The 24,432-nt window shown below is 42.6% G+C and overlaps 1 protein-coding gene across 2 annotated transcripts in view; it reads right to left on the bottom strand.

Annotated features, from left to right (window-relative positions):
• Positions 1–24,432, bottom strand: part of BCHE (butyrylcholinesterase) — a 51,963-nt gene that overhangs the window by 8,862 nt on the left and 18,669 nt on the right. Inside the window, exon 3 of one of the 2 annotated variants that reach the window (XM_048864862.2) lies at positions 3,468–3,634. The exons of the other annotated variant lie outside the window; for it this stretch is intronic. Coding sequence (XP_048720819.1) covers positions 3,468–3,634 — 167 coding nt within the window. The remainder of the gene's footprint in view (positions 1–3,467; positions 3,635–24,432) is intronic. 2 annotated transcript variants of the gene reach the window in all.

The raw sequence follows: 24,432 nt of genomic DNA, 5'->3' as shown, positions 1-24,432 counted from the left end.
ACAGTTAAGGACTAATGTCTTCTGGCTCTTAAACCTGATAACCCTTTTAGAATCTGTCATCAGGAGGACTGCTGTGAATTGTGCCAGTGCTAATACCCGCAGACTAATCTTTTTGCCTTTGTGCACGATAAATATTTAAGCCTGTTCCTCCCATGGTGTTGAGCGCCCTGAGTTTTTCTTAAGGCCAGTGAGAGTTGAGGGTTTTCAGTCCCCTGCTGGACACGTCAGCTCCCGGCAGGACTGCAACCTGAGGCAGCAAGAGTTCTGTCTTCTTCAGAATCAAGAGCACGCGCCCGACAATTCCAGGGCCCAATTTACCAGGCTACTTGTATTGTCAGAACAAAAATATATATATTGCCACTAAGGCCCTCAATGATAGCGTGGTAATCCACCCCAAAGTAAAGACACTAGAAAACCCACAAAACTGTACCAACAGTAAATACTTTAGAAATATTCAGAGACTGGCATTTCCATTTGTGTCTCTTCCTGCTATCTGGATATATGAGATTTGTTTTTCTCTTATTAATTTTCTAAATCTGCAGCCATACTATAAGCTTTGCCAGCTCTGGGCATTTTACTTCTCTAGGAAACTGGAAAAGATCCACCCTTGCAGCCTGGAGTCACTAAACATTTTGCTGTCTCTTATATTTTACTTCTTTAGCCAACTGTCTGTCTTGCCTAGAGTGTGGTCGACCAGCTTTGCTTACATGTTGAGCAGCACTGGTGCTGGTCATTATGTAGATAGGAGACCTCAAAGTAATAAACAGAATAGCAAAGGAAGATGAGTTAGTGGGTGGCTCAGTACCAAACTGATTCCCCAGCATCGTGACAGAGGACACATCATAGCGGGAGGTGCCATTTTCCAGATAAAACTGAGGCTCTGACCACTTGAGGTAATTAAAATATTCAACTGCACTTTTTGCAAGAGTAGACATGTCAGTTTGGGTGTCCTCTTCAGATTCCAGTTGGAATCATTACACTCCTGTCTACCTAAATTCCAGCTGCACTTTCAACTGGATATGATATTTTTCTTCACTTCTGTCCTAATGTTGTGCAGTGTTGCTGTACATTAAAGCAGTTGTGACTTTCCACCTAAGAGGTGGCTGTGTTTCAGTGCTGGGTAAAGTGATCTGCAGATGTATCTCTGTCTATGGTATGTAAAGTGCTTTGAGTCCTTTGGGAACTAAAGAGATTTCAAAAATATTATTTTGTACTCAGTGGTTCATTGAAAGGAACCTTTGCAATGAAAGTGCAGCCTAGGAAGTTTATCAGTGGAAATTAAAATGATTTTTTTCTCACAGCTGGAATAGGTTGTGTGTAGGAAACATAAATATACAAAGGTCTAACGTTTCTGTTCTAAAGACTGGCAGTGCCAAAAGACCACCCACTAGCAACATTCAGTCTCCTTCCTTTACTTTTGTCAAGAGTATGTTATGGAATCTTTCAAAAAATATTTTAAGCATGCATATTAAATTAGGGGTTAAAAGAAATGATTTATGGTAGATCAAGAAACATACTTTCATTTTTCTAGGCAGATTGCGAGAGGTGGTTTGTAATCCTTCCCAGCCCAAGGCCATGCAAGGCAACTCTGCTGGCCTGCCAAGAGATGCTGAAGCATGTGTGTTGATATAAATCGTGTCACAGAACATTTGGTATACACAGTACATTCGTATATCAATAACATCATCCAAACAGATGGAGTATACAATTATCATTTTTATGAGTAATGCCTAATGATCAAAACACGGATTAAACCAACGTTGTGTACATCTGAAATACCCATGTCTCACCTGAAAATGACCCAAATTCGCACACAAAAAAAATATACTTGCTATTTTGTAAAATCTCCCACGTAGTCGCCAAATGGCGGGGTGTCGTGATAAGAGATACAGCAAAGCGTCACCCAATCAGCAAATAATACTTTGAATTGGTTACAAATGCTGCTTCCTTTCCCTTTTTTATTTAATAAAATGAGGTCTGATGCTGAGAGCTACTGAGCATCACCTACAACATACTAATGAGCCCAACCTACTTCTATTGAAGTGAATGGGAACACTGCACTCCGATAATGTGGCATAGTTATAAGAACCTAAATAGATCAGAATAGATTAAAGCAAATGGTTTCAATAGACAATTTGAGACCATTCCCATGATCCAGTCCTATCCCTTTAGATTCTGTGATTTCAAGTCCAGTAAACTGCCGTGATATGATCTCAATCGAGCATAAAAATATTGATCTCATCACACTCCCTTTGAAGTAAATGGGAAAAGTAATAATGACTTCAGTAGGAGCACGATCAGAGCTGTAACAGACCAAAGGGCACAAAATGGGAATGAATTAACCATTTCAGAAAAACAGAACAAAAACGAACTATTGCCGCCACGGACACTTACCCACTTCTAGAGCCAACCTTAAACTGAACCTTATGGAAGGGTGTGAAATTATGATTTAACCTTTCCAAACCCTGATTTGCTTTTCACACACTTCTTTCCTTCTAGGCTTAGATGAGGGTTGGAACTCTGACATTTTTTTTATAAAGACTGTTCCTGAAGAACATCCAGAGGCTCACAACCCTCATCTGTACCATTGGCTCATTAAAATGCAAGCTACCAGAACCCTGACAGGAAAATCAGTTTTCAAGAGATATCTAGCCAGGTACTGAAGTCTGAATGGATTTGGATCACAGAGCAAAGTTTCCAAAATTTTCAGTCTTCATAACTAAACCCAAACTCCAAACCTCCCTGAAACTATAACTCCAAACCTGGTGACAATTATCCATCACTAATAAAAAATTATGAAAAGTGATTTAGAAAAACACTCCTAAAGCACTATGCAGACAATCTTAATTAAAATCCAGTGGTATTTTGCATTGGCTAAACCCTGAGGTCTCTCCGTTCTTTTTACACAGTCTTTATATAATACTGCATGGTTGTCACCAGAGATTGAGCCCTGGAACTCCAGAAATAAATCACAAGCTTCTACAGCGTGGTCCTAAAGAACCAAATCCCGCAGCTGGCAGCAGCAGCAGTAAACTCACATCCTCTGTGGATTAGGTACAAAGGGTAGAGAAAACCTAGTCTAAGCATCTGCACCCGTGGCAGTTCAAATCCCAGACAAGCTCCCATTTTTGGCCATCATGGTCATCACTGAGGACCGAACTTGGTACTTCCAGCATTAACAGCCTGCTGCACTATAGCTTCACCAAAAGCCCCTCACATGGAAGCAGACAGACCTGTTCTCTATCAGACACATTTGGGTTTGCATAACACACTGAAGAGTAACAAGGCAAACTCCTGCTGAAGTGAATGAGAGTTTGCTTGAGAAAAGACATCAGGATTTGATTCCATTGAAATAACATTTTCAAATATAAGCTTGGAGATTCAAATTGAAATACAGTGCTACTATCAGGAAAGTGAGCTTGTATTGAGCAGCATACCCTATGTATGCATATTTACCAAAAGTTTACCTGTTATCTCCAGGACTTTGGGAAAAAATACATTCCAGAATCGACACTGCTGGGCACGTAATTTTGTATATATCTTTGAAGCATCAGTGTTTAATGTTAAGTATTTTTGTTCAGTGGTAGTGAAGATTGGCCATCTGGTTCCATTAATCTGAGTCCCATTTGGAGTTCTAAATGATTAAAGAGAAATATTTCATTTCTCATGGGAAATTACCTGTGCACATCAATAGAATAAAATTATACTATTGACAAGTTATTTTATTTCAGACATCAGCATGTTAGTTTGGAATTACTGGAGCACCTTTTGTACATGATAGAAATAAAGCCACTACCCAAAACAGTAAAACTTTAAATTTTACATATTACTAAGGTTAATTAACAAAGTAAAACTAAATATATTCAGATTAGTTTTTGTTTTTTTCTTATCCTAATGGAAAAATGAAGTTAATAAAACCAACCTACATAAATTGCATATGTTGAACCCAGAAGGTCTGACAGAAGATACAATCTGTTACAGGTGACCCCAAAACAGTAAATTTAGGAGCTTGCATTACATATATTTTAATATAAATGCTAACATCTAATTCTAATGAGTCCATTGGATTGCATTGTTCAGGTAGATCTGAAAGGTCTACAAGTAAAGGTTTGCATCTGTGTAAATGAAGTGACTGGACTCCACCTTGGTTAAAGCAAGGTCGAAAAGAGGAAGATGATGTCTTTTGTATTAGAAGAAAAGGCCCTTAACTACAATGTGCTAAATACCCCCATTGTGTTATTGAGCACACTGAATCACAACTCATTCTGAACCCAAAGAGAATTAAAAGGTGCTCAGCATCTAGTACAGGGGCGAGCAAACTTTTTGGCCTGAGGGCCACATTGGGTTTCCGAAATTGTATGGAGGGCCGGTTAGGGGTGGTCTTGCCTCCCCAAACAGCCAGGCGTGGCCCGGCCCCCGACCCCTATCTGACCCCCCCTTCTTCTTGCCCCCTGATGGCCCTCCCTGGGACTCTTGCCCCATCCACCCCGTCCGTCCCCTGACTGCCCCCCCACCCGATCCAACCCCTCCTGTCATTCCTGGCTGCCCCCCCCCCCGGGACCCCTGCCCCACCCACCCCCCCATCCTCTGACTGCCCCCGGAACCCCTGCCCCTGACTGCCCCCCGCCACCCCATCCAATCCCCCCTTCCTGACTGCCCCCCTGGGATCCCTGCCCCCATTCAACCCCCCTGTTCCCTGCCCTCTGACCGCCTCGATCCTATCCACACCACCGCCCCCTGACCACCACCCTGAACTGCCTTGTCCTTTATCCAAGACCCCCTGCTCCCTGCCCCCTTACCGCGCTGCCTGGAGCACTGGTGGCTGGCGGCCCTACAGACGAGCCGCCCATAGTACCAGGACAGGCAGCCGTGCCGCGCAGCCGGAGCCAGCCACGCCACCGCGCAGCACAGAGCACCGGGTCAGGCGGCGGCTCTGTAACTGCGCTGCCCGGCAGGAGCTCGCAGCTCTGCCGCCCAGAGCATTGTGCTGGTGGCACAGTGAGCTGAGGTTGCAGGGGAGGGGGAACAACAGGGGAAGAAGGGCCAGGGGCTAGTCTCCCAAGCCAAGATCTCAGGGGCCGGGCAGGCGAGTCCCGCGGGCTGGATGTGGCCCACGGGCCTTAGTTTGCCCACCTCTGATCTAGTAGGATGCGATTAACTTCCAACCGGAACAGGGCCATGATTATTATTAGTTGTAGTGGTGGTAAATATTATAATAGGACCAAGGGATAAACTGAATTTAAGATGGGGATGTGGTTTAAGGCCATAAAGATTTTTATTAATCTTTTTTCCAGAGAGGGGTGAGTTTTATTGTGTAGAAACAGATAGGACTTGATGAAAAAGAAGTTGGTTTAAGTTGTAGAAGAGAGGAAGTCTTAAAATCATTTATTGGTGCAGGAGGCCTTTGAGATAGAGTATGATTTACATAAAGATGGATGATTTTTGACTATTAAAAGGCATGGCTATGGCAGCTTAGGGCTTGGCTACACTTGTGAGTGAGAATGCATTAAAGGAGCCCCGGGCGCACTAGCTCACTACCCGTCCACACTGGCAAGGCGCGTAGAGCGCTCTGACTCCATGGCTACAGCGCTGCTAGTACTCCACCTTGGTGACTGGAATAACGTTTGCTGAGCCCCTGCTGGAGCACTGCGGCTCCAGTGTGGACGCCCTGGTCCTATAGTGCGCTCTGATCGGCCTCCAGAAGTGTCCCACAATGCCAGTGCTAGCCACTCTGGTCATCACTTTGAACTCTACTGCCCTGCCCTCAGGTGACCAACCGTCAGACCCGCCCTTTAAATTCACTGGGAATTCTGAAAATCCCCTTCCTGTTTGCTCAGCCAGGCATGGAGTGCTCGCAGTGAATCTTTCCAGGTGACCATGCCTCCACGTGCCAGGCGATCCCCAGTACGGAGCAATGCTGAGGTTCTGGACTTCATCAGTGTTTGCGGGGAGGAAGCTGTCCAGTCCCAGCTGCGCTCCAGCCGTAGGAATTACGATACCTTCGGGCAGATATCAAGGGACATGATGGAAAGGGGCCATGACTGGGACGCACTGCAGTGGAGGATTAAAGTGAAGGAGCTGCAGAATGCCTACCGCAAAGCCTGCAAGGCAAACAGCCGTTCCGGTGCTGCCCCTGAGACCTGCCATTTCTACAAAGAGCTGGACGCGATATTTGTGGCTGACCGCACCTCCACTCCGAGTACCATCATCGACATCTCGGAAGCCAGTGCAACAAGGCGGGAGGAGGAGGAGCAAAATGGGAGCGAGGGTGCTGAGGTGGAGGAAGACACCCTGGAATCCCTAGATGCATGCAGCCAGGAGCTGTTCTCAAGCCCGGAGGAAGGTAGCCAGTCGTGGTGGCTGGTGCTTGGGGAAGGACAAACACCAGAGGAGTTTCCCAGTAAGCAGCTTTTATTTTGGGAAGGAAGTTATTTGGTGTGGGCTCTTGGGGTGAGGAGGATTAGGGCTGCATGCATGCCTAGATGCAGAATAGGGCGTTGATGTGTTCTCTCACATCGCGTTAATCAGCCTCGGTGATCTCTTCAAAGGTCTCATCCAGAACATGGGCAATGTGCTTGCACAGGTTTCTCGGGAGAGCTACTGTGGTCCTTGTTCCAGTAGGAATAACTTGTCCGCGCCACTGTGCCGTGAGGGGCAGGGGGACCATTGCTGCACATAGGCAAGCTGTATATGGGCCAGGGCGGAATCCGCATTGCAGTAGAAGACCCTCCCTTGCTTCCCAGGTAACCCTCAGCAGCGAGATATCTTCCATGATGAACCGCTGTGGAAAATGTGGGGACAGTGTTCAGTGTAGGGGCCTCCTGCCACTGTTGGCTCTCCCCAAGGCACAGAAACCCAGAGGACAGTACAGCTGTGAAACAGTCAGTCACGCTTGACCCTGTGCTTACTCACCATTTTGGGACTCCCGGGGGTTATGTGCGCTTGCTTTGGGATGGGCAAATTATGCTATTGTGTAGATTGTGCTTGCCCTTAAGTATGGGGGAATCATTGCTCTGTCTGGTGTGAACAATGCTGCCTCTGTTAAGTGTTGCATTTTGCCTTTACAGATGCAACCTTGAGATCTCAGCTGTACGTATTATCACCGGCCAAAAGACTCCAAAGAATCAGAAAGAGGCCACGTAGAAGCAAGGAAGACATGTTGCATGAAGTAATGCAGCATTCAAGTAATGAAAATCAAAAACTGAGGGAGCGGTGGGACCCTGAAAGGAGGATCCACCAGCAGAATGAGGAGCGCTGGCACAAAAGCGTGGTGCTCTGGCAGCAAAGCATGGATCAGCTGATAAGCATAATGGAATGCCAAGACTTGATCCAGGCGCTCGTAGCCATGCAGGCAGAACACTAATGTGCCCGACCCCCCCGCAGCCCTGGTCCCAAAACTCTTTCCCTTGTGCCCCCATGTCACCTCCAATCCATTTTCCCCAACATCTGGGTTCTTACCACCACCAGCTGCCTCCAACACCTGTAGCTTCACCACCCAGCCCTGAAAACTACGACCCTTACTCTCTGCACTCAACTCCCATCACCATGCAGTATAGCCATCCTGAAGGCTAGGTGGGCTGGTGCCAGAACTGGAATATGTGTGCCATCTATTGCCCCTCCACAGTTAGGGAAACTAATTTGTGCAAAGCCATCCACAATGTCATACATGTTACCCAGAGTCACAGTTCTTCTGAGCAGGATGCGATTAATGGCCCTGCCAACTTGCATCAATTCGATTCCAGTGGTCGACTTCCCCATTCTAAACTGGTTAATGACCGATCGGTAGCTGTCTGGAGTTGCCAGCCTCCAGACTGCAATAGCCACCTGCTTCTCCACCATCGGGCAGCTCTCAATCTCGTGTCCTTGCACCGCAGGGTGGGGGCGAGCTCCTCATACAGTCCCATGACAGTGGCTTTTCTCATCTGAAAGTTCTGCAGCCACTGCTCGTCATTCCAGACTTGCATGACTATGTGATCCCTCCACTCAGTGCTTGTTTCCTGAGCCCAAAAGCGGTGTTCTGTGGTGGTGAGCATGTCCGTGAATGCCACAAGCAAACTCGTGTCATATGTGTTACTCGAGTTGATATCATTGTTGGAGCCCTCACTGTCACTTTGGATCATAAGGAATAACTCGACTGCCAAACAGGACATGCTGGCGAGACTTGTCAGCATACTCCTCAGCAGTTTGGGCTCCATTCCCGCAGACCAAAAGGGAAGACAGAGCGCGCAATACAGAAAGCGTTGAAAGATGGCACCAAATGTGGACGGAAGCACAGGGATCGCTGGGATGCGAACCGATGCATCACGGGGGGTTGGGACAGGACCCAGAATGCCCCGCACTCCCCGCCCCATTCCCACAAGCCACAGTGTCAGAATAAGAAGAGGTGTTCTGTGGGATAGCTGCCCATAATGCACTGCTCCCAATACTGCTGCAAGTGCCGCAAATGTGGCCATGCCAGTGCGCTTGTTTCTGTCAGTGTGGGAAGACTGCAGCGCTTTCCCTACTGCACTCTCTGAAGGCCGGTTTAACTCAAAGCACTCTACATCTGCAAGTGTAGCCATGCCCTTAGACAGGGTGGAAAAACAGGTAATTAAACATCCTACTTCAGTGCTTCAAGTAGGCAAACACTTTTGCTTTCCTTGCTGGAAACTGCTGCCTAGGAGTCTGGAGTGTCTTCACCTCAGATAGTCAGTACAATGGTGAAGCCCTGGACAGTAGCTTTTCTGCCTGGCTGATGCATTATGTACACAGGACAGTCCCCTGACGCCACATCAGAAGTCTTTTTCATGGTATGAGGGCAATTCCAACCACATGCAGCTTCCTGAATAGCTGTTGAGGAGGAGGGGTGGCATTCAACATGGAAAAGTAAATAAGAGGAGTACATAGTTCAGGCCATAACTGACCTCTTTCAGAGGACAAAAATAAGTAGAGAATCCCAAAGGGTATGGAATTCAGATGGGTTCTACTTTCCAGTGATGCGGGTGGGGGTGGTTGGAGGATAAGTAATACTCATATTCAGTTATCTAAATATTTATAGAACACCAGGCCTATTCTCTGTATTCTGAATGAATCTAGTTATTGACCCATCTCTAGTGTTTTGCTTTATTTTAAAGCATTGGGTACTGGCCACTGGTGGAGACAGGATATTAGACTAAAAGATCCATTAATCTGATCTGGCATGTCAATTTCTATGTTCCTAACTTGCTCACTTCTTTACTAATTCTGCTCTTATTAACTTATGGAACCCTTTTAACTGCACATTTATTTGCGGCTTCTGAAGACAGTGACTTAAATAGAGTTGACTTGTACTTCAGTTCAAAATCAGAGAACTAATAGTGCTGTCAGTATTCATTTAATAGCTTTATGCTATAAAATAAATCATGACATTCCAAATTGTAATTTACAGATAATAAGGAGGTTTATACCTATGAATGCAGATACACTTTACTAAAAGTGATTGAAAACATGATCAGATTAATACAGCATATTGCCATACAAGAACATGCTGATTATAACATTCTCTCTACATTGCTAGAGCACTTACCATCTTAACAAGAAATGTACTGTAACTCCCTTCTTACTGAAAACTTCCAAAGATTAAAAAACAGTTCCCAGATTCAACAATACAAAAAGACCACAGGATTATAATATTTTCAAATTGAAACAATTATTTAGGGTTGTAATCTATCTGCACACATCACACCTATTTTTCATTCCTTCTTGTTAATAATGTTGCCATGATCATTGTTATTCCCAATATAATCTGGAAAATTCCATGGTTTATGGAGTTAATACAGTTAATACAAATTAACTGTATTAAGATAATGCTATGATTGCATGGGCAAGAAATCAAGTGCCAAGCAATGACAAAGATGAGGTTGTATGCACAGCCTGAACTCTGCCCCCTTGTGGAAGCAGAGTTCTATGTAACTGGTGGGAGCCTGGTCCTGCTGAAAATTTTCTGTGTAAGGCTCATCATGATCCATGGAAACCTGACTCCAGTTTCAGTGGCTGCCTATCTCCAAAGTCTCCTCTTCACCATCTCCCCAAAACTCCCACTCCCTAGTCAACCCCAATTTCTGATGCCTCTTCCCCAGGAAACTCCACAGTTTGCCCACATACTAAAGAGCAAAGGAAGGGAGAAGCCACTCCTATGCTCAAGGGCGGCAGGTGAACCACTGCCTCAGGGAGGCTAGCCCTCCAGGCCCGCCCCTTCCATGCCCAGAACCCCCCCACTGCAGCCGCTGGCCCCCTCACCAGGCTAGTGCCCTCAGCCCCCGGAGCACCTCCAGCCCCGGAGTGTCAGGAGGCCGGGCAGTGTAGCCCCAGCCCGCCTAACCCCAGAGTGCTGGGAGGCCAGGCAGCACAGTCCCAGCACCCCCAGCCCTAGAACGTGGCCCCAGCCTCCCCTCATCTCAGCCCCAGAGTGCCAGGAGGCCAAGCAGCATGGCCCCAGCCCCTTCTGGCTTCAGAGCGCTGGGAGGCTGGGCAGCATGGCCCCAGCCCACTCCAGCCTTGGAGAGCTGGGAGGCTGGCCAGTGTGGCCGCAGCCCTGGAGCACTGGGTGGCCGGGCAGCACGGCCCCAGTGCTGGCCCCAGCTGGGGACATAGCACAAGAGAAGAGCCACCCACAGAGTGGGAAACAGGACAGGACTGGGGGTGAAGTGTGGGCAGGGCCACACCTGGTTGTTTGGGGAGACTCAGCCTCCCCCAGCCTCTGATACTTGCCGCCCATGCCCTATGCTCCTTGCCAGGTCTACAGCTGGGGTAATGCTTGCAAGTAGAACTTAGATCTCCCCTGGAACATATCTTTTTAATAAACTTTCTTCTTTTACAGTTGCTTCATCAGTGCTTGGGCATGTCCCCAATATCTTCCTACAAGCTCTGGTCAGCCACAGCCTCCAACTTTATTTTGGATGGAGAAAAGAGATCTTTTGCACATCTTAGGAGGAGAGTAGCTCCCCTTCTGCACTCCCCTAATATCCACAGGAGCTTCTTTTGTGTACTTTAGGAAATGCAGTTATTTTGCATCGTTTCCCTATGAAGGGCAATTTTTCAATGTCAAAACCCACCTCAAACTTTGGAAAGTAACCAAACTTTGATACATTTCATCTATGGGAACAAAAGGGGAACAAAGAGTACCTGTGGAATCATAAAGACCAGTCAGCCTAATTTGATACCTGGAAAGATACTGGAACAAATTATTAAACAATAAATTTGTAACCACCTTGAGGATAAGAGGGTTATACATGATAGCCAACATGGATTTGACCAGAACAAATCATGCGAGACCAACCAAATTTTTTTTTGGACAGGGTTACTGACTTTGTCGATAGGGGTGAAATTGTAAATTTGATAGATCTTGATTTTAGTCAGGCTTTTGACATGACATTCTCATAAGAAAACTAGAGAAATATGACCTAGGTGAAAATGCTATAAGGTGTGTGCAAAACTGGTTTAAAGACCATACTCAAAGAGTAGTTATCAATGGTTTGTTGTCAGTCTAGGGGGCCATATCTAGTGGGGGCCTGCAGGGGTCAGTCCTCGGTCCGGTACTATAAAATATTTTCATTAATGAGTTGGATAATGGAATGGAGAGTATTCTTATAAAATGTGTGGATGACACCAAGCTGGGTGGGGTTGCCAGCACTTTGGAGTACAGGATTAGAATGCAAACCAACCTTGAGAAATTGGAGAATTGGTTTGAATTCAACAAAATAACATTCAGTAAAGACAAGTGCAAAGTACAGCACTATGCTTAGGAAGAAAAAATCAAATGCACAACTACAAAATGGGGAATAACTGACTAGTCAGAAAAAGATATGGGGGGTGTAGTGAATCAGAGGTTCAATGTGAGTCAACAATATGATGCACTGGCAAAAAAGGCTAACTCATTCTGGGGTGTATTAATAGCAGTGTTGTAGGTAAGACATGGTAGGTAATTGTCCCATTCTATTCAACACTGGTGAGGCATCAGCTGGGGTACTGTGTCCAGTTCTGGGCGCCACACTTTAAGAAAGATGTGGACTAACTGGAGAGAGTCCAGAGGACAGCAACAAAAATGAGAAAAGGTTTTACAACCTGACCTATGAGGAAAGGTTAAAAAAACTGGGCATATTTAGTCTTGAGAAGAAGATTGAGGGGAGACTTAGTAACAGTCTTCAAATATGTGTTATAAAAGAGGAAGATGATCAATTGTTATCCATGCCCACTTTAAATAGAAAAAAAAGTCATGGCCTTAATCTGCAGCAAGGGAGATTTAGGTTAGATATTAGGAAAAACTTTCTAACTATAAGGATATTTAAGCATGGAATAGGTGTCCAAAGGAGGTTGTGGAATCCCCATCACTGGAGGTTTTTAAGAACAGGTTAGACAAACACATGTCAGGGATGGTCTAGGTGTACTTGGTCCTACCTTAGCACAGAGGGCTGACTAAATGTCTTCTTGAGGTCCCTTCCAGCCCTACATTTTTTATGATTTGGGGGAGGGACAGCACAGTGGTTTGAGCATTGGCCTGCTAAATCCAGGGTTATGAGTTCAATCCTTGAAGGGGCCATTTAGGAATCTGGGGCAAAAGTTGGGGCTTGGTCCTACTTTGAGCAGGGGGTTGGACTAGATGCTTCCAACCCCCATATTCTATTTTCCATTATATCTTTTTGTCTAAGAAAATGCCCTGAAACCATGCAGAGCTTCTCTGGATTCTGACTGTGGCACAGCATGCTGTCATTCATAGACACTCATCTGTTTCATGATGATAAGTCCTTAAAAAACATGAGGCAGCCAAACTTATTTCCTGGTCTCCACAACACTACATTGATGAAAGGGAAACTGTTCCTCTGATTTGATCTCCATCTTGAGTTGCATGACTGGAGCCAAGTAATTCAGGTATCTCATCCAACTTAGTAGGATCAGTTTCAGACAAAAATAGAGCCAAAATCTCATCAACATGTTGTATCCACCTCACACAATGTATGCGAACAACAGAGCAAAGCTAGATTGTATTAAAGTCACATTTCCATACTTCATATACAGGGTACACATACAGGCCCTATTCGATCTTTGAACATATACATGCTCCCACTGAAGTCTGTGGGCTTGATTTTAATCTCAGTCTCAGTGGAGTAATAGAAGAATAGCTACATTGAAGTCACAGGAGCTAGACTAGAATTACATCAGTGTAACTGAGATCAGAATCTGACCCTTTGGACATTATTTATCCATTAACTAGTAGCAAAATTTGCCCCTCAGAGTTCATGCATCATAAAACATGGCAGATTTGGCTTACAGAGGGAACTTTTAGAAATCTATACAATTTTAACAGGGGTTGTTCATTGATAATTTCTGTATATTCCATGCTCATATATAGTAGTCCTAGCCAAAGAATTCCTTTTTGCAACAAATTTTGAGGTTTCAGAATTGGTTTTCATTCTACTTAAAACCAAACAGGACACCTTTCAGAATTTTTGGAGAGGAAGAACTATACCCCAGAATAGCCAATACCCCACGGTTAGGCCAATGCATGGGATGTGGGAGGTCAAGGTTTAAATTCCTGGTCTTCCTGATTCACGGCAGGAACTTGAACCTAAATCTCCCACATCTCAAGGAAGAGCTCTAACCACACTCTCTCTGTGATTTTGATCAGGTATACCATCCTGGACTTGAGAAATCTTCCCAATAAAAGTTGCACCAAAACATCCATGTTTCTGCAAAAAGTTTTGGTTGTGATGAATCAGCATTAAAAAAAAAAAAAGTTTTGGCAAAAATTCCCAACCGGTTTTAATATTAACAACTTCTTTAGTAGAACAAAATTAACTTAGTTAAAATGGAAATTGTGACATCCTTGTACACAAAGCTTTATTAATCATAATAAATATATTTCCATTACCTTATTTTTCTCAGTAATATGACTGATACTATTTGAGAACACAATATAAGCATTCATTACATTTTTATTGGTATCTCCTCAGCATTACTTTTATGGATGATTTATCAATCGCACACACAATTAGATACACCTTAATCTAAGATGTGATGAATAGGGTTTGGTCATCATTTTGCAACAACTCATTACATTTTTTTACTAGCATTCAAGAAATGAATTCTCCAAGACCTGTAAATTAGTGCACTTAATTTCAGTGAAAGAGCTTCAGTTGGCTTTCTGCTTTGCCCCTTTACCAATCCCCAACACAAATGTGCTGTTGGATGCTGAAATGCTCCAGAGGAAAGTTTTCTATGCTCAATTTTACAAATTTCTCAGGGGAAGATACAGCTGAAAATGGCTTAGAAGTGTTTAGTTATCCTTTAACTTAAGAACATAAAAACAGCCATACTGGGTCAGACCAATGGTCCATCTACCCCAGCATCCTGTCTTCTGACAGTGACCAATGCCAGGTGCCTCAGAGGGAATGAACAGAACAGGTAATCATCAAGGGATCTACCCCTGGGGCCCATTGCCAGCTTCTGGCAAACAGAGGCTCGGGACTCTTCAGAGCATGGTTTTGCATCCCTGCCCATCCTGGCTAATAGCCATTGATGGACCTATCCTCCAAGAACTTATCTAGTTCTTTTTTGAACCCTGTTGCTGTCTTGGCCTTGACAACATCCTCTTGCAGAAAGTTCCACAGGTTAACTGTGTATTGCATGAATAAATACTTCCTTTTGTTTTTTGTAAACCCAATGCCTATTAATTTCATTTGGTGACCCCTAGTTCTTGTGTTATGAGAAGGAGTAAATAACACTTCATTATTTACTTTTCTCCACACCAGTCATAATTTTATAGACCTCTATCATATCCTCCCCTTAATCATCTCTTTCCCAAGCTGGTAAGTCCCATTCTTATTAATCTCTCCTCATATGGAAGCTTTTTGCTCATATGCTTTCAGTACTGGTAGTAGCACATAGTAAAATACATTTTCATAGCTTATACACACAGCTATTTGGATTTGTGTATGTGTTTACATGTATATGGAATAAAATAGTAAGGAGAAACTTTTCCCTTCATATGCTGAACATGGGCAGAATATACAAGTATTTCTCTTTTAATAGGCTCATATGCTGAAACACCGCCCAATTCCTTATCTCTTCATCTATGCCCTGAATCAGTCACTGTCACATTTCTTACCATTCTGTGAAACTGGGTGGGTAATTATTCAAGGCTTCTGTGGTGCTATAATAATAATAACAGTGACCATGCTAGCACTAGGTTCCAATTTGACCCCAATCTTTAAACAGTTTCTTTAAGGGAGGAGAAGGTGAGTGTCAATTTCTATTTTATGTCTAGTTTTCATGATTTACTCAACACCAGGCTGTTGTTCAGTGGGTCCTATTCTGCTGTATGGTATCATGACAATGGGAAGCAAGAATGACTTCTGTCTCTTACATTCCCTATAGTTGATTTTACAAAGGCTGTAAGAACTATGAAAGTAGCTAGGAGCAATAGTAAGCTTTGCTCTGTTTAGGTTCAGCAGTGAGTAAGGGTTGATAAACAAATACTTCACCCCAGGGGCAAGTTGTGGGAAGAAACTGACTCAGTGTCACAAAAGTGATTGTGTGGCTCTTGAATTAATATAGCTTATTTCCCATCTCAAGTAAGGTCCCACGCTCTTCCATCCCACCGTTTCAGAAAGAGGGACTGCCCTTCAGATAAGACGCAGGTAGGATGAGCAAAAGGATGAGGGATCTTTCACCCCTGCTCAGCCAATCTAGCCTACTGATTTCAGTGGGAATATTAATAGAATAGTGAATTACTTAGTGAGAGTAAGGACAGCAGACTCTGGCTCTTTAGAAATAAACAGACACAAAGAGCCAGACTTTAACAACCGGTCACTCTGGGGGAGTAGTTCAATTAATTTCAGTGTAGACAGAGACTACTCGATGAGAGTCCTGCAGTTTGAGGAAGGAATTAAGGACCATGGGATTGGGACCCCCAGTGATACCTCTTAACACTCAGTTCTATGCTAATGATTAAGTTGCATTGCTGAGAGTTAACCATGCTGAGAGTTGAGCAAACTAGCCAAATAAAATATCTTTAATATCTTAACTAGGCTTTTGGGCAAGATGGATGAACAGTACATTTTATGGTCTGGAAGAGGTGGTTTTGCTGTTCTCTCTCTCTTCTATTTGGACAGAAGGGCACTCTTAATTAGCTGGAGAGCTGAAGAGGAGCACCAGGCATGTTTATGGTGTTCCAGCCCTTCAAAATGTAACTAGCTGTGTGGGACACTAGATCATTTCAGAGAGTGGCAGGAAGTATTTGTTGCATTAGTCAGGCACATGTATCCAGATGTCTCACATAATTTCTAAAGGCCATGATGCATGATATTTATACCTATTTTCACTTTCTAGTCACAACATAACAACTGCTAGGCTAATAACAATTCAAGGCTGTGGTTTGATTCCCAGAGAGACTACAAACCTGTGACAGCTCACATTTGCGTCATGCATATGGTACAACACTTACAAGGGTTTTTTCTTAGACTGGAGGATGACACTGGGAGCTAAATGGATATTTACCAGCTGGATCTTATTGAAAGGAGTTGCAGATTTGGTGTTAAACCTTGGTTCAATCTCCCCAAACCCTGCTAAAACAATTTGGCCTATCTTCTGTTTTCCTCAAACTCAGATATCAGGTTCACACTATTTCTTGTCAAGTAGGCACTGGGGAGTACCACAAATTTGATAGCTCAAACCCTCTCAGCTTGAGGAGCAATACTATACAGTGTCAGAAAAAAATAGTTCTGGAAACTCTGCTTCATGGCAGCATAGACAGATGCTGAAGAATACTTCAAATGTTTGGAAAAATAAACACAAAATATCCCCAGAAGCTCTAATTATTGTGTAAACTTTTCATTCAAGAAGAGGGGTCTGCACAAATGTGAAAGGCTTTCACTGCATGAATAAATAGATTACATTTGATGCCAATATCACTACGAATTGGGGCCACCTATGTGTGATTCAGTATAATGAGTTGACTCTCCAGATTTTTTAAATTCAGACAGCTATTCAGCACATTTTCCCAAGTCAACTAATCATTTACCTTCTAATAAAATGATCTCATGGGCTTACTGGGTAAATACTTTCTACTGTGCCAAAATATTTTATACTAAAATGCCCTCTTCCATCCCGCTGTTTTTTCAGTAACTCTGAGAGAAAAGACAAGATGACAGAAGCATTTTGCTACTCGGTCTATTATCCAAAGTTTGTGAATGTGCCATTTAGAATAACAAGACTGTGGGAAGCACCACTCCTGAATGAATAAAATGGTATCGTGACACACTATCACTTCACAAATACATAGACTACCTTTAATGTCAATATCATTACCAACTGGGGCTACCAGTATGTGAGTTGGCATAATGATGAAGTGAGCTGTAGCTCACGAAAGCTTATGCTCAAATAAATTGGTTAGTCTCTAAGGTGCCACAAGTACTCCTTTTCTTTTTGCGAATACAGACTAACATGGCTGTTACTCTGAAACCTGGCATAATGAGTGTATTCTCCAGATTTTTAGAATTAACACACTTCTTCAGAATATTCCTCCACATCAGCTAACCAAATGATCTGATGGACTCCCTGTGAAAATGCATCATACTTAAAATTTTATTCAAAAATGGTCTCTTTGGGGCTTTGATTCTCCCAAGGCTAAAATAAAAGACACGATGAAGTGAGCTGTAGCTCATGAAAGCTTATGCTCAAATAAATTGGTTAGTCTCTAAGGTGCCAAAAGTACTCCTTTTCTTCTTGCGAATACAGACTAACATGGCTGCTACTGTGATAACAGAAGTATTTCACTATTCTGTTTCTTATCCAAAGATTATGTGTGGCGCCATTTACAATAGTGAGACTAAAGTAAGTACCCATTTGAAAAGTGGTAACTCCATTGGTGTCATTATCACCATGTGGAATATTTAGTGTGGATGGGAAAAGATGCAGTAATATTATTCTTAAAAATCCAGTTCCCTTGCACTCTTTCCCACCTCAGCCACCTTTCAAACAACAAGCCACAATCTGACCCCAGGTTCCTATAGCACTAGGTACATGTATAATGCAGGCAGTTTTTAAAGGTATTAATGTACTTGTTGAATCTAATTTAATCTGATCTTTGTAAGAAGGGATTTCTGAAATTCTGCATTGTTCCTTAAGTGGAAGATGACACAAAAACACCAACCCTCTTAGGTCTTGATTCTGCAACCTTTACATTGAGTCTGACATAGGTGAGTATTCACATTGAACTGAGTAGAAAAAACATGTGAATACTATTTAACTTGAGTAAGGGTTGCAGAATGAGGCCCTCGGTTACTTTCTATATTAAAAAGGTATTTATGGAAAGTTTGGCTTTTATTGCTGTACTCAGTCTTCCCCCCTCCCCCATCCCCAAACAAAATAGAGGTTGTAATCTAATGACCAGGAAGTGGCTCCATTGCCCTGTCGTAAGAAAACTGCAGTATAACTGAAAGAGGAATATCAAAAGCAAACATTATTTCTTCTGCTGATCCCTGGAGAAATCTGTGTGATCCAACTGGCTCTCATTTTAACTCCCAGAAACTGGAGAAGGACCTGACAGCTAGCTTTCTATCACTTATACATGCTAAATAAGGCTCAGGATATTCCTTCCAGATTCTTACTTGATGACAACAGTGGTGTGTATAAACATCTGAAGCCATAAATTATTGTGGTATGCAGCATTCCACAGAAGTAACATTCTGCACCTTCTGTTTTTGTCTGATTCTGTTCTACTCTAGAAAAGACTTAAAAAGTGCAACAAGCCACAAAAGTTGAGATGGTTCTTCTGGGTGAATTGCGTGGGACTCATTTGTCAAATTTTCTCACACATTAAATGTCCTCAAGACTGGTCTTCAAAATATTGGGACTAAAACAAATAAATAATGTATAGGGAAGTCAGCGTGTGCTGCCAAGTGCAAAACCCCCTTAATGGACAATTAATCACTTAAACAGCTTGAATCTCAGGGGTTATTTTGAATTAAACCAAACTCTGCTTTTTTTTTTTTTTTTTTAAGGTTTGTACTGGTTTAGAAAAAGTAGGGTGACCAGATGTCCTGATTTTATAGGGACAGTCATGATATTTGGGGCTTTGTCTTATATAGGTTCTTATCACCCCCCCCCCCCAACCCCTGTCCCAATTTTTCACACTTGCTGTCTGGTCACCCTATGAAAAAGAGTCCTTCCTCCCAATATGCTCCAGGCCCTCTTATTTCTCAGCTGGCAGAACCTTTCTCTTCATGACCTCCTAACACATTCTCATACCTCCCAATCCCTCTATGCAACCCCTTACCACAGGCCCCTAACTCAGGGTCACTTTGGAGTGTCTTGGATAAGAAAGGCCTCGCATTGTGGAGGAGTAAGGAAAAGCAAGATTGACAGGAATGAATGAAATAATAATAATTTAAAAAAATAGATGGGACATTTGAGGGTGTCGGGAGAGACAACTTCAGTTTAGGTCAGCTTTAAGTAAACATTTGAACTTTGGGGTATTTATGCAAATTGAATTTCCAAACATTTTGAGGTTCGCTCACCGCTCTTTTAACAGACACTGTTATTAATTCACAGTTATGCTGAGGTGCTCCAACGTAAAGGACAGTTAACACAGGCTGTCTAACACATATAAGAATAATCACATGTGTATCTCAGACTGTATTTGTGAATATCTGCAAATAAAGAAGCAGACAATTTTTCATTCTGTATCGTCTTCCTCCGTCTTAATCTAAATGGAGCTGATACTGTTGTTTGAGATGGCATTTGAGGCCTGATCCAATTCCCGATAAAGTCAAGGAGTATCTTAGAAGCTGATCTCAATCAGACTGCCCTTGACTTCATTGTGTTTTGGAGCAGGCCCTTAATGCATAAATGTATAGAGCTGTATAGAAAACTCTCTTCTTCACTTGCAGATAGAATTTACAGTACTGGCATAACAACTTCTTTGTGGGTCTAGTCTCCACTTGCTGTATGCATAAACTCTAGTCACCAGAAATGTGTGGCCATCAGTGAGCCTTTGTGGTTTGTCGATCTGAAAGCCCTTTCATGTGGTGCCAATTAAAGCTTTCAAGGACGACCTTTCAAACTTACTCTTCACACTCTCTCTTAGTTGCCATTAGAAATAAGATTAAACTATAAATCAGGATTACTTTGTAGCGGTCAAAGGGGGAGAAAAAAGTGTTAACTACTGTAGAAGTACTAAGAGTCTTTTAAATCCCCAGTGGCTTTGGTAAAAATGTATTGGTGCCATTGGTTGTGAGAGAAGAATAATACGGTACTCATATGCATATAATTACTGTATTTGGCTATCTGCTTCTCCACCATTAGTGGAGTACATTCCCAGTCACTCACAGACTGTCAGATAAATGGTTTCAGTGCTTTCCTGATCTCCAAGGATCAAACTTTCAAAAACAGCCTCTGTGCAGCAAATATGGCAGGATGTGATATCTGATATTTGGTTTTATACTAATACCCTAATTATTATTTCTTCCTCGACTGGATACTCCATTCACAACTGAGTAAAATGGTTGAAATTTGTTGGTCCCCTGTGGCCTTGTCTACACAAGCATTTTTCTTGACATTTACCACTTTTGAAGTTCCACCAGTGGTAGGAATAGTGGGAGTGCGAGTGTGGCCCACCAGTGTCTAAATGCTGTGTAATCTAGACCTACTCTGAGCAGGGTTAGATATGCAGGATGACCAGTGGCAGGTTTAGCCTAGAACTTCTACCTTTACTCCCACATATGGAGTTGCACTGGTGGTAATGCAACAATGGGAAATTTCAAGAAAAAATGCTTGTGTACTCATAGCCCAGGAAAGCAGAGCTGAGTAAAATGCTGGAACAAGCCACTTCAACCAGAGTAAAGTGATATCTAAGTCTTTCATGATCTCAAGGCTAAACCCATTGTGGAGCAATGAAGTAAGATGTCCACAAGGAGGCAGAATACAAACATCCCCTTAGGAATTTAAATTACATCTGGCACCATAAAATACATTAGATTTGAAAAGCTGAAGGGGAATCTTACCAGAGAAAGCAAGGGGGGAGGGGCAAGTTTGTGAGGACTAACAGAGGGAATGTGACATGAAGTGATGGTTTCCTTTTCCCACAGTCCAGATGCTATGAGAGCTTAGAGAAGAATGGGTTGTTATCATCTGTATACATCTTTAGCTTTCTTTAGTAATGACAGCAGAAATGATATGCTATGAATCTATTAATTTCTGTATAATCCATGTAATGTTCTAGTTTTCTATTATGTTTTGGCCTTGTAGAAATATCATGTTATATCCACAATAACCTTCGAAGTACTGGGATTCCAGGAAGTTCATCCCTAGGCTGCCACCTTACCAAATCAGATCCATCACAGGCAGATTTGTTAGACTCTGGTAATCGAGACAACGATCAGAGTATTTGTATCGCAGCCTCAGCCCCAAAAGGATCTCTTTGTTGTAAACTGGAGACAACAGACCTTGGAATTTTGAACTGCTGTGGTGTAACCATAGACAGTCTTTAAATGGTTCAGGCTTTGTCCTAGGGGCAAATGCTGAACAAACATGAGGGCTGAAGCATCTGGGAGAGAAGACTAACAGCTTCTAATTTTATGCCTACACTAAAATACAGTTTTGTGAGTTCAATCAACTGTGAGCATGAAATGACTGAATTTAGACATCAAACTTCCAGATTTGTGAGCCCAAAAAACAACTGCTCCCACAAATCATGCAGCTAGATTGCTAACTGCTACCATTTTCACCCTTAATTGACTGCACCTGTGGCTGATGGGAACAAAACTGCAGGCACAGAATTAGACACCAGATTGAGGCCCCTGTGACAATTTGGCCTAAGATTCATAGTTATCTCTCTATCATTCCTCATTGCCTGTTCTCTGACACAGATTACTCTCCATGGAAACCATTCTCTTGTGTTTGTGAGTGAATTGAAATGTGCAGGTTTCTGTTCCTCATGTTTCTCATCAGGATTTCAGTTAAAAATGCTAGGATTATCCAGAAAAATAATGGTTTGCAAAAAATTTCCTTTGCAGTTTCAGTCTCTTATGAGCTAAACTCACATGGCATTGTCCAGTCATACAAAAATGGAAAGCAGAACATTTTTGAACTTAAGTTGTGTCTATGGCAGAAGACCAGGGTCTATAAAATTAGGATTTTACCCTCGATTAACACTGATTACAGGTAGATGTTCACACTAAAGAGCAACACAATTTGGTTCTTCTCTAAAAATGCTGTTGTAGAAAGTTATGGTCTAATGAAACTAAGTACTAATGTTGGACCCATGCTTTCCGCTCCCTGGTACATCTCCAAAAGTGTATGTGAAAAACTTAAGTGTGCACCATCTTAGACATGCACAGATCTTAATGTGGTCACAATTTGCACATACACATAAATATATATTTATGCAATTCCCATCCTTCACAAATACAAAGAGAAGTCAATCATGTGAAAAAGTGTGTCCCTCTGCCCCTGGGGCATCCTTTACTTTGGGGCAAGTGGGGCAGTCACTCCCACCAACTTGATTCGCTCTTTGACTTTTCATGGGCCTATACTTTTTCCACATAGGCAAGATTGTGATGAATCCTGATGTCTTCCAAAGTGGTTCAGCATATTTACTATCTACTATCTACCTGTAAGTTTTATATAGCTCCCCTCATTTTGGTATCTGAACGCCTGACAAACACTATTTTTTATGACAGGTTTCAGAGTAACAGCCGTGTTAGTCTGTATTCACAAAAAGAAAAGGAGTACTTGTGGCACCTTAGAGACTAACCAATTATTTGAGCATAAGCTCACGAAATGTAGCTCACGAAATGTAGCTCACGAAAGCTTATGCTCAAATAAATTGGTTAGTCTCTAAGGTGCCACAAGTACTCCTTTTCTTTTTACTATTTTTTATAATCTTAGAGATGGGGAACAGAGGCACAGAGAGACAAAGTAATGTGCACAAGGTCACACAAAGATCCCACAGCATAATCAAGAATGGAACCTACATCTCCTGAGTCTCAGTCCAATGCTTTAATCACAAGACCATCTTAGGCCTGTCTTCATTAGGGAGAGACTCTTTACTTACTGCAATGGGTTTTACATTTTGTTAGATGGGACCATCATATATACAGCACTGAGTGGCACAATTCAAGACAAAGTGTTATATTGTATTTTTAGTTGCTAGTCTGTTACTTCATTTGATTGTTCACTATGATGTTTACACAGTTTTTAAATGAAGCTCTGATTTACCATTTGGAAGTGTGCAAACTTTTTCAGCAATGATTTGACCCATCTCTTGTCAAGAACAAAACTTCTATTTTCTGAGTCTGATTTTCTGTACATATGGGAAAAAATGTGTACCTTTTATTTATGTTGGAGATGATATTAAGCTAGTCTAAACATTTTGTAACCCTGCCCCATTTGAAATAAAATGACTAAGCCAAATATTCCTGTTTTCAGTTTTGAAATTCTATGACAGCTTGTCAGTTTGCAAGCCAGAACCTCAGATGACTGCCAAACGTGTGTCTCCAGTTATTGGCTTCATGCATGATGTACTAGAGCCCAACGTACCAAATAGGTAAACAGTGGTTCCCATTACTGCTTTTTAATATAACAATATGTGTGGACATCAGTACTGATGTTGAATGATGCCGAGTCATTTAAAAGACTCCTGAATAAAGTGGAACCAACTGTTTATAATAAACAATGTATTTGTTAGGCGTAGTCCATAGTTTTGTTTATGAACTATCTGTGAAGAAAGCATGATTTCCACAGATTTGTTCGTGGCTCTAAAATGAGTCACATGGAAAAAGAGACTGTATTATGGATGTTCCATAGCCAGGATGTGGTAGGGTGATCAGACAGCAAATGTTAAAAATCGGGATGGGGTGGGGGGTAATAGGAGTCTATATAAGAAAAAGACCCCAAAATTGGGACTATCTCTATAGGATATGGAGAGGAGAGGGTAGGAATAAATTAGATTTTCCTCTTTGTGCTTCAGTACCTAATAAACATATTTATAAGGGCTTCCTCCTCCCATTCTCTTTCTGGAATTATAAAATGGCTCCAGTATGCCTCACATTGCCAAGGATTCCTCTCCCCTAAATCATGTTCCCTTCCAGTCTGGCTTCTGCCCTCTTGACTTGACCAAAGCCACCTGACTAAGGTGACTAGTGTCTTGCACTAGCTAAACGATAGGGGTGATTCTGTGTCCTTATTATCTTTAATCTGTCTGCTGCTTGCAACACCACTGATCACTCTCCTCTTCCAGCTCCTTTCCCCTTACACTTTGGTGATACTGTGCTATCCTAGTTCTTGTCCTTCCTTTATGACTTAATGTGTCTTCTCATCCTCTCTGTCTCTTGGTATCCCACAGGGTTCTTTCTTCTGTCTCCTCCTTGCTGAACAATCTCTCTTTAGATCATCTCATTGACACCAAGAGTTTCAACC

This window comes from Caretta caretta, chromosome 9, assembly GCF_965140235.1.
Source record: "Caretta caretta isolate rCarCar2 chromosome 9, rCarCar1.hap1, whole genome shotgun sequence".
NCBI lineage: Eukaryota > Metazoa > Chordata > Testudines > Cheloniidae > Caretta > Caretta caretta.
Note: the sequence above shows the minus strand (reverse complement) of the source record. Positions and strands in the feature narration are given on the sequence as shown.